Here is a 12,850-nt window from a genome sequence, read left to right on the forward strand (position 1 = left end):
TTATTTCCCTGGTATTTCCTAAAACATCCCACTTTTGACATACAGTTTTCCTTTAACAGTCCCCAGTATCAAATAGCACAAAGCTCAAACTCCAAATTAGCCAGCTTTTGCTGTAGAGTCACAATGTGTCACAAAGTTGAGGAAACCTTCTGTCTATATTTGTACCAAAAACTCTTCCTACAAGCATCCTTTGGTCCAGCTAAATCAAAATGCTTGTCCATAACACATGCCACGGTCTTGCCTCACAGTTTCTTGAGACATGCTGTTCATTCTGACTGAAATATCCTTCCTCCTTATCAACCTGGTGAGCTTTAACAATTTGTACCTGACCTTAATCGCATGATACTTGAATGAGTAAATTTTGTGTGTCCAGCACCTAGCAACATAGCCCTCAATGAAGTACCCTGTGTCTTTAGAAAATGAGAGAAACGTAACTTACTGGTCAGAGTGGTGAACAACCTTTTACCAAAACTTAAGTAAAATGAGGAAAAACTTAACGAAAAATAAGTAAATGTGTTCTTTCACTCAGTCTTCTTCCTTTCTTTCCCTTAACTCTCGTTTGTCTGTTGTGGCTGCTATTCTCACTCCCTCTGTGAACTCCATATTCTCCCAGCAAACCAGCTCCTGGACACTTGAGAGGAATCCACAAATTCCTTTGAGGCTCCATCACTGGAACAAGTTCTCAGTAGCTAGAGAAGGTCTGGGCTGCTAACAGGAAGTTTTTGTACTTCTGGCTACTTTGTGCCTGGGGCAAAAACTGCAAAGTCCACCTGGAGACTCTACAGGATAGAATGGTAGAACAAAACTAACATCCACTATCTCCATTGAATGCTTATCTAGATATCACTCTTTCCAGAACTGGCGTCTGGCTTAGTACTTCAGAACAGTCTCCAGACCCCCGTGAGCTTCCTTCTTCCACCTTTAAAAATTTTCAGCAGGACATTTAAAAATTGTTTTGGATTTAAGTTTTCAAGCCTCCCCTTTGGAAGCGACAGCTGCAGGCTGACGGCCAAGGAAAAGCAGAAGCTGGTCCTCTGGTCTCGAAATCCCTTTCACTCCTCTCAATGTCCAGGACCCCATCTAGCCCCTTCGTCTTGCTCACATGAGGAGGAACAGGTAGGTTTCCTCCAACTGCGTCGCTGGCCTCCTTAACACCACCTCTCAGTCCTCCAGAGCCTGGGGCAGCTGGGGACTCCCAGCCACGCGCTCAGGGCCCTTGCCTAGGCGTTGGGACCCTGGGGCCCATACCCGACCCTGCGCAGGCTAAGGGGATGTTGCCAGCAGTAGGGGTGACCTCGGCTCGCCCGCCCTGAAAAGCCCTCCAGCCTCGGCCCGCGGGGCGGGTAGCCTAATGGGCAGCCTCCGCCCGGAGGCGGGCACAGGCCGGAAGCCACCCCGCGGCACAGCAGCCCCGCGAGACGGCGCCCGCGCCCCCGTCCTCTCCAGCGCCGGCTCCGCGGCCTCGGCCTGCAGGGGCCAGCCTGTAGGGGCCCCGCCGCGCTCTTTGTCCTGGACGCGCGCGGGCGGACGCGTGCGCCCCCCGGGTGAAGGTAGGCGCGGAGAGAGCGCGCGGGAGCGCGCGGGAGTAGCTCGCGCCCGCCGGCTGCCGGCGGCGCGCGCCCCTCCGCCAGGCAAGCGGCGAGCACGCGCGCCGGCCCGCGTCCGCCCCTCCCCCGCGCTCGCCTAGGAACTTGCTGACTGCGCGGCCGGGAGGAGCCGAGCCGGGCGGCGGCGGCGGGAGGCCACAGTGCGCGGGGGTCTCCCGCGTCCCCTCCGCCTCGCTGGGAGCTCGCGCCCTCGCCCAGCCGAGCTCCCACCCCCCGTTTTTTCCCGAAGGCGCTGGGCGGCGCCACCCTCCGGCCGGAGCCCGGCACTACACAGCCCCCTCCGACTTTCAATGTTCCACACTCCCCGGCCAGAGCCTCCTCGGCTTCTTTTTTTCCCTCCCCCCCCTTCCCCCCCCAACTGCCTCCATTTCCTTAAGGAAGGGTTTTTTTCTCTCTCCCTCCCCCACACCGTAGCGGCGTGCGAGCGGGCCGGGCGGGCGGCCGAGGTAAGGCAGCCGGGCCGGGGGGCCGCGTGGGGGGCGGCCGGGGCGGCGGCGGCGGCGGTGGGGGAGGGGGCGGGGGCGGGCAGCTTTGTTCGCGCCGGGCGCCCGCGCCGCCGGTGTCCGCGAGCCGCGGCGGGGCCGGCCGGGCTGCTCGCATCACTTGGCGCCCGGCGCGGCGAGCGCTGCCCACGGCCCCCGCGCGGCCCTCCCCACAAAGGGCCGCGGAGCTGCGTGGCGGCCGCCGCCGCCGGCCGCGGTTCGCCTCCACGGGCGCGGAAATTTGTTGCACTTCTTGGGGCTTTGTTTGTTTGTTTTTCCTGGGATTTTTTTTTCTCGTTATTTTGGACAAAATGTCGGTCCGTGATGTAAAAATTGAGCGAGGAACCTTGGTGGCATTGGGAGCTTTGCAGAAGGTGCAGTTTGGATTCTGCTTTTCCCAGGGTGGCAGCTCTCTCTTGGCCGGATGAATCTTCGCTGCTGGCCGTGGAAACGGCTAGAGCAGCTTGTTAGTTGATTTTTAAATTTCTAAATGTTGTGTTTAAAGCCTTACGTGCAGCGAGGAGGAATCGCCACGTTAAATAAGCATATGGGTGATTAACGGGGTATGTTTTCCTCTCGGAAAGGCAATTTGGTAGCTTTGACCAATGTCAGTGTGTAAATATTTAGACGTTATTAGTGACTTTTTAACATTTTTCAGCGAGATCTGTTATTTACAGTGTGTCATATGTTATTAATGCTCGTTGCCTAAGTTCCCTGGCAAATCTGTTTCATGCCTTCTGAGAAAGTAGACAATTGATAGATTGTCCAAGGAATGGAAAAAAAAAATGTGAGTGGGTTTTCTAACTTGAGTCCGGTAAATCCTTGAACGGTGGCGTTGTGAGACACATCGCCTCCCCTTGTAACCTTGTGTGAACACTTTTGAAGCCTTTTTATTAAAATTCGATTTTAATTGATTTATAGAAAATAAAATGCTATTGGTTTATTTCTTAGACTTAACCTTTCCTACCCCCCTATTTTTCTCTTTAAAAGTTTTCCAAGAAATAACTTCACCAAGATGTCCAGTGATAGGCAGAGGTCCGATGATGAGAGCCCTAGCACCAGCAGTGGTAGTTCAGATGCAGACCAGCGAGACCCAGCCGCTCCAGAGCCTGAAGAACAAGAAGAAAGAAAACCTTCTGCCACCCAGCAGAAGAAAAACACCAAACTCTCTAGCAAAACCACTGCTAAGTTATCCACTAGTGCTAAAAGGTAATGTGTTAAAAAGGGTTAAGCACATTGTCAGGTTGTCTTCCAAATGGTCGGACACTTTGTTGGTTTTAGATCAGTAGGAATAGTTCAAAAAATGCTTCACGATTGGTCTTATTTGTATTTGAATGAGTTGTCATTCTGTAGATGATATGTAAACCACTTCCATAGAATTATAGTTTTAAGCAAACTTATTCTGTACTTCAGTAACTTCAGCAAGAATGTACTTGAATAAAGATTGGACTACTATTCTGACATATTAAGGAGTTGGTGAAGGGAAATTTGTGAGCCCAAATTAGAGGTACAATGGGGATGTTTACTTTTTGAGTCATACTCTTTTCTTTATTGAAGTTGACACTTCTGAAGGTCACCAGTGCCTTTCCATGAAACTTTAGTGATCCAAAATAATCACATTTGCTGGAAAATCTATAAATTCAAGGTCTTGGCTATATGTGAAAGCAGATTTAAAATCGTGCTACAAACTGTTCTCAGTTTCACAAACAAGTCTTTAAGTTATGCATCCCAGGTATACTTTAAAATGATGGTTATTCCTCTGTGCCTGTGAGGGCACATAAAACTGCAAGGCAGCCGTTTACAGTTTTAAGTGTCACTTGGCTATTGAAAACTTTCATCGTCCTTGTGCAACTTTTTACACTAAAACTTGTGGAGACACTTGACACATTAATACTCAACAACAAAAGAAACATTTTGTTGGATATAAGTGAAAAATTGCTTGTTTCATGTTGATTTATATGTATTGGAGAGAAAAGATCCTATCGGTGGGGCTCCATCCGTGGGGGTAGTTGTGGAATATCCATGAACTCTAGGAATTATGTGGACAGAGATACATCAGATATATCTATTGAATTAGTATTGACATTCTGTTGGTTTTTATTGATCGCAACTAAAGGGCAAAGAAAATACAAAAACTGATCAAATATTGTGTTTTGTAGTGATTCTAAAATATTCATTTTTCTACAGATTTTCATATCTATTGTATAATAATCAAGCATTAATAACTTGAGAATGTTTTATTAAATAGCAGCAGTCTTTGAAATAATTTATAATTCAGTCTTTTTGAAGAACGTACTAAATTTTAAGTTTTCAAAGCATTTTTCATTTGAATAAAATCAGAGAACTGCTTTTTTTCCTAACTCAAGGCTATATATGTTATTACCGCTTCCCCCAAATTTATTAAATTTAAATGCTGTACTTAAAAGATACTTAAAAGATAGGGAAAACAGAGGAGGTTAAATAAAAATGCGAAAGAGTCCTTTGTAAGTTTTTCACTGATAAATATATTTGTAAATTTTAAACTTTTTTTTAACAGGTAAAATATCGTCAAAACTATTCAGGTGTTCTTGCAGTAGCTTGTTAATTCTTAACCTCAGTAAAAGTGACTTGAAGTCATTGTCAAATATTCTAGTGCTTTCCCTCCTCCCTTCTTGTCTCATTTGCATATAAGCTTGAAAAGAGAATTTCTGTGGTAAAAAGTGTTTTAAAATAGATTTTATATCCTTTACTGAGTACTAGTGGAGGACTATTTCCCAAGTCAGGTGTAAATGTCTTACTTATTTACAGTAGCAAGTGAGAAAAAAAGCTGCAAAGTTTCTGTTAAGGGATTTGGGTTATGCCTCTGAGAACAAAGAGGAAGCAGCCATGTTAGCATTACTGAAGGCAAAGCCAGTCTTGCATTTAACTGCATGGTGGTAGAGGGCAGTGTAATTCCCCGGTTATTCTGTAGACTATCTCAAATGCTTTTTGTCTCTTCTCATTTCACTAACAGAATTCAGAAGGAGCTAGCTGAAATAACCCTTGATCCTCCTCCTAACTGCAGGTAAGAAACAAATTTTGTTGTTTTGATTTCAAATTGTGGAAAAATATCACGAGATTGTTTCATCCCTGGATGTGTATGCAGCACAAGAGGCAACATTTGCTGCTTTTCAGATTTGCAAGTGGGTTAAACGAAAATTGTCTAAGGTGAATTAAATTTGGGAGTAAAAATTTTTTTAGCATGTAATCACACATGTGTGACTTACACTGATTTTATGCTGCTTACTGAGATTGGTATGAATGACATTGATTTTGGTAGTATTTCTGTAGAGTGTTATATTCTGAAGTATATTGTAGAAACTTATAAAATTTTGTTGATCTTTAAAGTTACTGTTTGTGTGCAATCTGAACTGACCTTCCAGATTTAGAAATTGCTGAATGTGGTGTTACAAAATGTAAATGCAGTAAACAAGAGTGTAGTTGTTTCTGGTTTGTTCAGCGACTTGCCTTAAGGACATATTTTATGTGCTAAGCTGATAGATTTAGTTGCTGTTTTCTAGAGACTGCATTGTTGGAATTATTTACATTTTAAGCAAATGTCTTGATTACTTGGAAAAATTCTTAGTGATTTTGGTGGTTGAAATATGTGTGTGAAAAGCCATAAATGAATTGAGGTGTCCGGGAGAATGAATTTCAGTGTAATTTAGAGAGAATAAGATTATTGGTTGCGGTAAGATAACATTAAAAGTAGTCAGTTGGTAATTTTTCTTTTTAGTTCATCTTATGTAGTTCTATTTTTTTTTTAAACGGCTTCCTGAATTCATGAAACTTAGAGAAATTATCTTGTGTAGTTTGCACAGAGATACGTGCTCAAGAATGAGAGTGGCTGCCAGAAATAAGGCAATATTATGGTTTGAGACAAAAATGTTTTTGTGTCTTACCTCTGTTTTTGCTAAAAGTTGTGGTAATCAAACCTATTTCTGAAGCTTATTTGAGATATAATAGGATATAATCCAATTGCTTTTTATTGTGTGTGTGAACGGGATCCTTCAAAGGTGATCTGATCCTGATTTATCCAGTGAATTAACTGTTTTTCTCATGTATTTGTAATCATAGCATTTCAGTTCAGAAGGAAACATGAATGTAAACTAATTTTAAACAGATAGTGATGTGTCAAATCTGAAACTATTAGTTAAATGCTGTGTTGTTCAGTAACATAGCCCTTGACCACATGAGGCTGTCGAGCCCTTGAATTGTGACTGGTCTGAATTGAGATGTGCTATCAGCGTAAATTACACACTGGATTTTGAAAACTTAATATAAAAAAATAAATACCTCATTAATATTTTTAAATATTTATTGCATGTTAAAATAATACTATTTTGGATATATTGGGATATTTAAAATATTAAAAATTAATTTCACTTGTTTGGCCTTTTTAGATGTGGTTAGTAGAAAATTTTAAATTTCATATGTGGCTTGTATTATATTTCTGTTAGACACTACTGCTTTAGAGAATAAGTAAATCAAAGTATTTTTTTTTCCAGCCTTCTAAATGGTGTGTTAAATCTGTAGCCATTTAAGGAGGTCAAGTTAAATTCGGTCTCTGGAAGACTCGCTTAACTAGCAGAGTGTACTCTGATAATTCCCACTATAAAATATATAAAGATCTACCAGTTTAAAACTCTTAAATGTTTTAAAATTGCATGTAAGGTCAAATATTTTTAAAAGGTTTATGTTGGTTTTTTGCAAATGTCACAAACTAGAATATGTGCATAAATCTAGAGAGCCCAGTAGACACGTGTTGAATGCCCTTAGAGCAAAAGCCTAGTGTTGCAGTTACTGAGGAAATACCCTTTCCTTGTTTAACGCAGGGATATTTCCACAAGGTCACTGAGGATTGTTTTAAGGGAAGTAGAAACTTTCTATAAAACATTTTATTTTATTTTCCTCTGATACCCCAGATTTGTTACAAGTTCATGAAATAATGCATCACATTTAATGATTAGTGAAATACCAAACTTTGGGATCACTTGCGAATAATAACATGGACTACCTAGGGTCTCTGCTTTCCTTTGTAACAACCTGTGATGACTCAGCTATTATAAATGACATCTTTCAATTCTCGAGTTCTTTTAAGCATATGAATTTCTTTGTGTAAGTGATTAAAGAAAAAAAAACCCAAACATAAAATACGAGTCTTTGGCAACTGGGAGATGCTGTTGCCCATTACTTTGGACACAGTCTTCTATATACTTGATACATAAAAGACCCAGAGACTTTTGTGCGTTTTAAGTGACTTCATATTCTTTAGGGTGGAAAATAGCATATGTATAAATATGTATATTAAATTATATAAGATGGCTAATAAGTATGCTTTCTTTTCTTTAAGTGCCGTACTGTGTTCCTTGTTGAATAGCATCCACCAGCTTGTCTTTTTTGATCATAACTGCAGTACTCATCACTTCCAACCAAAAACCAAACCTGTTGCCGTCGAGTCAATTCTGACTCATAGCGACCCTATAGGACAGAGTAAAACTGCCCCATAGGGTTTCCAAGGAGCAGCTGGTAGATTTGAATTACTGACCTTTTGGGTAGTAGCCAGGCTCTTAACCACTGCGCCACCAGGGCCCCACTTATCTCTTAGGTGCCCTTAAAAGAGATAGAAGACAAACCGTAAGGCCTAGTCCTTGTCCTTGAGCAGTAAATTGGAATATTGAGTGTTTACTGGAGGCATTTTAGATTTTGACAGGGAAGCCTGAATTTGTCTTGTATTTTTACCTTCGCGTTAAATATGTGGTAGATTACAGTGTTATGTTCCTTTAATTCACCAGTGCATAGGTGAGAATGTTAGGTTTATGGTGCTTGTACAGTTTAAGTTTATTAATTTATTAAAAGTGGGACTCCATGTTCATGAATTCTAGAATATATGAGTTCATATTGCCTGAGATATATGAAAATACTTCTAATTTTCATATAGTTATTAAATCAGGATTCCATTTTGGTTTTAAATATGATTTTTATAAGCTTGTCAGAGTATGTGACAGAGTTGATTCCTCTTCAGGGAAGAAAGAGGTATCTGTATATTCTGGAAAAATTCTGCAAAATAAAAATAAAATTTCAGAGATCTGGAGTTTGCTTTTAAATCCCTTCCTATGTTTAGCTAATATAAAACAAAAAAAAAGTGTTCTTTAATTATTATATCGTTTTTTACAGTATAAACTGAGGGTGATCTTACGGTAGCGGTTGCCATGAAGTCGATTCTGACTCCTGGAGACCGTATGTCAGAGTAGAACTGTACTCCGTAGCGTTCAGTGGCTGATTTTTCAGATGTGGATCACCAGGTCTTTATTCCCAGGTGCCTCTGGGTGGACCGGTACCTCTAACTTTTTGGTTAACAACCTAGTGTGTTAACCATTTGCACCAACCTTTTAGGATAGACCTAATTGTTGAATTAAGTGTATGGCTTTAAACATGTTTGAATACATTTTGATAATTTTTTTTCTTGATAGTGTAAAAGTTCGATAAAGATGTTGTTTTCAGTGATTTTACGGTGTTTTATTAAGTATTAGAGGGCTGTAGGCCAAAGCATCCTAAACAAAGATGCAATTTTCGTATAGTAGTTTCAAATTTATAGTCGGTACTTTTTGACATACTCTGTTTTAGATTAGAATATAAATAGTTGATACACCAGTGAAAATGAAGGGAAGTTGTGTAATGGGTATTACCTTACCTGTTTTTAAGATAAAGTTATTGATTAGAATTGTAGTGTGTTAAGACATTTATATTCTGATTACCAGAGTCCTTGATCTCTCATAGTCATCTGTTATGCAAGTGGCAAAAGTGTAGAAAGATACAGGATTTTTAAATCAGCTGTTGATTTTTTGTCCATATATGAAAAATATAAAAATTTACCCTGAATATTCCTTATCATGTTTTCATTGAAACCATGTTAAAGTAAATATTGAAGGGATATTTGTAAATACATCAACTGCTCACTTATCGACTATCTCGGTGTCTGACATTTCACATTTACAGTAGTATTTTGTGCATTAATGATGCACGTCTGGCAGTAATGAATGCGAAGGTATGAGGTGAGAGTAATGCTGGCTGTGATGGTTAAGGTTGTGTGTCAGCTTGGCTGGGCTGCGATTCTCAGTGGTTTGGCGTTATGTAATGATGTAATTAGGCAGTTGTGTAATGATGTAATTTGGCAGTTATGTGATAATGTAGTCATCCATTTTGTGATCTGATGTGGTAATCCTCCATTTTTGCATAATACTGATTTTCACCTAATGACCTGGTCTTTGGAACCTGACCATGTTGGTGAGTGAGGAGAGAGTGTTGTAGTTTTTGGATGTGGGAAAGACTTTTGGAGCAGGGAGGAGTGTTGTGGTATTTTGTTACAGTGTTAATATGTTTGCTAGCAAAACCTGAAAACAGGTAGTGTAAAAACTGCACATTTTGCTATCTTGCTTTTTTTTTTTTTTAAAGTAAAAGAAGCATTTAAGTTCTAAATCAGAAGTTGACAAACCCTGACTTCTTCATAAGCTTTGTTTAATATGGATGAAACTACCTCCTGAAAGTTGTTACTACTTTACCATTTTCTAGAGTAGACTAGAACTTTACTACTGAAAGGATGGCCTGCAGACCAGCAGCATCTGCATCACAGATGGGATTGTTAGAAATGCAGAATTTTGCACCCCTTTCCTTAGTACTGAATCAGAATCTGCATTTCAAAAAGATTCCCCTGCGATGTATATGTATATTAAGGTTTGAAAAGCACTGGTACTGGAGCTAGCCTGTGTTTTGAAATCTCTTCTCTGCCATTTATTAGCTGTGTTACCTTAGATAAGCTACGGAATGTTTCTGTCCTTCAGTTTTGTCAGCTGTAAAATAGAGATTATAATGGTAACATCTTTTGTAGAATTGTTAAGAGAATTAAATAAGTATATTTAAAGTTTTGTAAAAAGTGTAAATTGTGGGTCAGTAAAGTGGCCAAAGCATCATAAAAGTAGGAGAGGTGGTTTAGCAGCATGCCTCACCCTTGTTGGCATTTTCTCCAGTGCATCAGTATCCCACTCAAGGAATAATTGTATCTTAGTTCCTCAGCTCTTTATTATGTTCCAAGCAGTTTTTTTTTTTTTGATATTAGTAAAAGCAAGTTCTTAGAACTTAAGTAAAAGAAAATTATCCTGAGAACACTGGGCAAAGGTGAATAGATACTTAAAAAAGCAGTTGCTGCAGAGTCAGTGCCGACTCACAGTGACCTCGTGTGTCAAGAATGGAGCTGTGCTGCTCGGGGTTTTCAGTGGCTGATCTTGTAGAAGTAGGTCGCCATGCCTTTCTTCTGAGGTGCCTCTGGGTTAACCTTTCACTTAGCAGCTGAGTAGTTTACACTACCCAGGGACTCCATGCATAAGGTGGGTGTCGATGTTGTTGTTGTTAGGTGCCGCTGAATTTTCTCTTTTCCTGAGAAGAGATTATATCAGTATTTGTAAAATTTAGATTTTGAATTAATGTAGTTTACCAGTTACCTAAACATGGCATTCTCTCCTTGTCTGTCATCTCAGGAGAAATTTTGAAAACGTTTTCTAATTGGAGTATGAAGGCAAGCTGATGATCAAAATAACATGTGTTTTTTACATTGTTATTGCCTACGTAGTACTTGATTTGAAATCCTCCCACACATACAGATTTCTTTTTTTACTTATTTATCGTTACTGGTTTACTTAGAAAGTGCACTCTGCGTAAAGGTGTACCCTATTTATAAAACAAAATTATATCTCATTAATCATCAAAGTCCTTTTATTTTCAGCTTTGCAAAAAAAGTCCTGAACTCCTCTTTTATAAAAATGAAATCTTAATTGGAAGCTTGATTTGTAAAAATAAGTATAGAACTAATCTCAATGAGGAGCCCTGGTGGCTAGTGGATAAGAGCTCCGCTGCTAACAAAAAGGTTGGCAGTTCAGATCCACCAGCTGCTCCTTGGAAACCTTACGGGGCAGCTGTACTCAGTCCTGTAGAGTTGCTGAGTTGGAACCGACTCAAAGGCACTCAGCAACAACAACAGTCTCAGATGAAGGTGTTTTCCATCCATCCTGTCCTGCCTTGGTCATTTACAGGTGGATAGTTTTTATTACAAATTTTATGATTAATTTTGAAATTGGGATCAGCATAGACCTCAGAAACCTTGGGAATTACTAATCATTTTATGTGGTTTATGATCAGAGTGAAATAATGTATTTTTCTATAAGCTAATTGTTGCTGTATGTTGTTAATGCTGTATTATAATTACTTGTCTATCCTCTGTAAGATTGAGTGTTGCTTGAAGGGAGAGATTGTCCTACATTTTTGCAACTCTTAAGTCACAGTGCTTTGTGTGTGAAGTTTTCTAATAAATAAATGGAAGTCTTCAGATTGACATAGAAATGGAATTTTTAGGCAAAACAATGACTTCGGATTGGAGAAAACCTATTAAATATCCTATGTATTTGCTTTCTTTCCCCCATAATTGTAATTTTAACATGATTACTCAAAAGTTATTTAACTAGTTTTTATTTGCTTGTAAGATAAAATTGGTAATCACAGTAAGCCTAATGATTTCCCCCATACACGCCAGTGTAGTGGATGGACTCAGTAATGTGTGACTAAAAACATTTTCTCTAATAATGATGTGATTGAAAACAATACACCACTTTCCAAAAAGGTTACATTTTTATCATAGATCTATTAAGTTGAACGTAGATAATGTAATTAAAAGGTGGGGTGAAACTGTGTATGCTTTTAAAAACGTTAAAACCAGCTGTAGCTGGTTACTGCAGCTACTTTCAAGACCCCTGAGTTTCATTCTTTTCTGTAGTTAACTTATTAGTACCTTATTCCTCTTGACTGAGTTGCTGTACAGGTGAGTGATATGTTTAGTTAACAGGAAAATCAACAAGCCTTTCTTGCGTATAGTGCAAAGGCACTCAGGTTGAGAATAAAAAACTTGACATGCCATTCTCTCCTTCCACATAAAATTGAGATAAAAACACATAAAACCACTGTTAGGTCTAGAGAAATAGAGTGATGATGATTATTTGCTCCCCAAAGTGCTTTTGACAGGGAAGTATATTTGGATACTTTATTAGAATCTGGAAGCGGAAATGTCTTTAAACTTTTTACCTTTTTGTCTCTAGATTAATGGTTCTCAACTGGGGCCAGTTTTTGTTCCCAGGGAATAATTGGCAATGCCTGGAAACATTTTTGCTTGTCTTAACTGGGGTTGGGGGCGGGGTGGGGGAGAGGGGAGGCCTGCTGACATTTACTAGATAGATGCCAGGCATGGTGCTACATACCTATAGTGCACAGGACAACCCCTCATAACAGAGAATTATCTGGCCAAACGCGTCGATAGAGCTGAGGTTGAAAAACCTACTGTAGATATTTTTGTCAAATATCTTGGCTCCTGAATTATTTATATGGTTTACTTTTTACTGTTTTTCTCTCTTGTTAGTGATGCCTGTTCAATACTTTCCCTTACCCCTTTCTCAAAGTTGATACCCTACGTTTTACCACACCTTGCTCTACAGTTACGTATATCTTATGTTGTCTGATATATGCGTGTGTTATCTTTCTATGGAATTACAGGGATGGCTACCATGACTACTTGCCAAATTATTATGGTCTGTTTAGGCCAGAAGTATTTTTATTTATTTTTTAATTGTAGTTTAAATGAAGGTTTACGGCGCAAACTAGTTTCTCATTAAATGGTACACATATTGTTTTGCGACATTGGTT

At 39.8% G+C, this 12,850-nt stretch overlaps 1 protein-coding gene across 5 annotated transcripts in view; it reads left to right on the forward strand.

The window, feature by feature from the left end:
• The first annotated feature begins 1,443 nt into the window (after positions 1 to 1,443).
• Positions 1,444 to 12,850, forward strand: part of UBE2E3 (ubiquitin conjugating enzyme E2 E3) — a 104,415-nt gene continuing 93,008 nt past the window's right edge. The window contains exons 1-3 of one of the 5 annotated variants that reach the window (XM_049887579.1): positions 1,444 to 1,550; positions 3,080 to 3,298; positions 5,082 to 5,132. In XM_049887579.1, the coding sequence (XP_049743536.1) occupies positions 3,105 to 3,298; positions 5,082 to 5,132 (245 nt within the window). In that variant the 5' untranslated portion in view covers positions 1,444 to 1,550; positions 3,080 to 3,104. Of the gene's footprint in view, positions 1,551 to 1,686; positions 2,054 to 2,252; positions 2,464 to 2,507; positions 2,556 to 3,079; positions 3,299 to 5,081; positions 5,133 to 12,850 lie in introns of those variants that run through there. The other 4 variants (XM_049887577.1, XM_049887578.1, XM_049887580.1 and 1 more) reach the window with 4 other exon arrangements.

This window comes from Elephas maximus, chromosome 6 (assembly GCF_024166365.1).
Source record: "Elephas maximus indicus isolate mEleMax1 chromosome 6, mEleMax1 primary haplotype, whole genome shotgun sequence".
NCBI lineage: Eukaryota > Metazoa > Chordata > Mammalia > Proboscidea > Elephantidae > Elephas > Elephas maximus.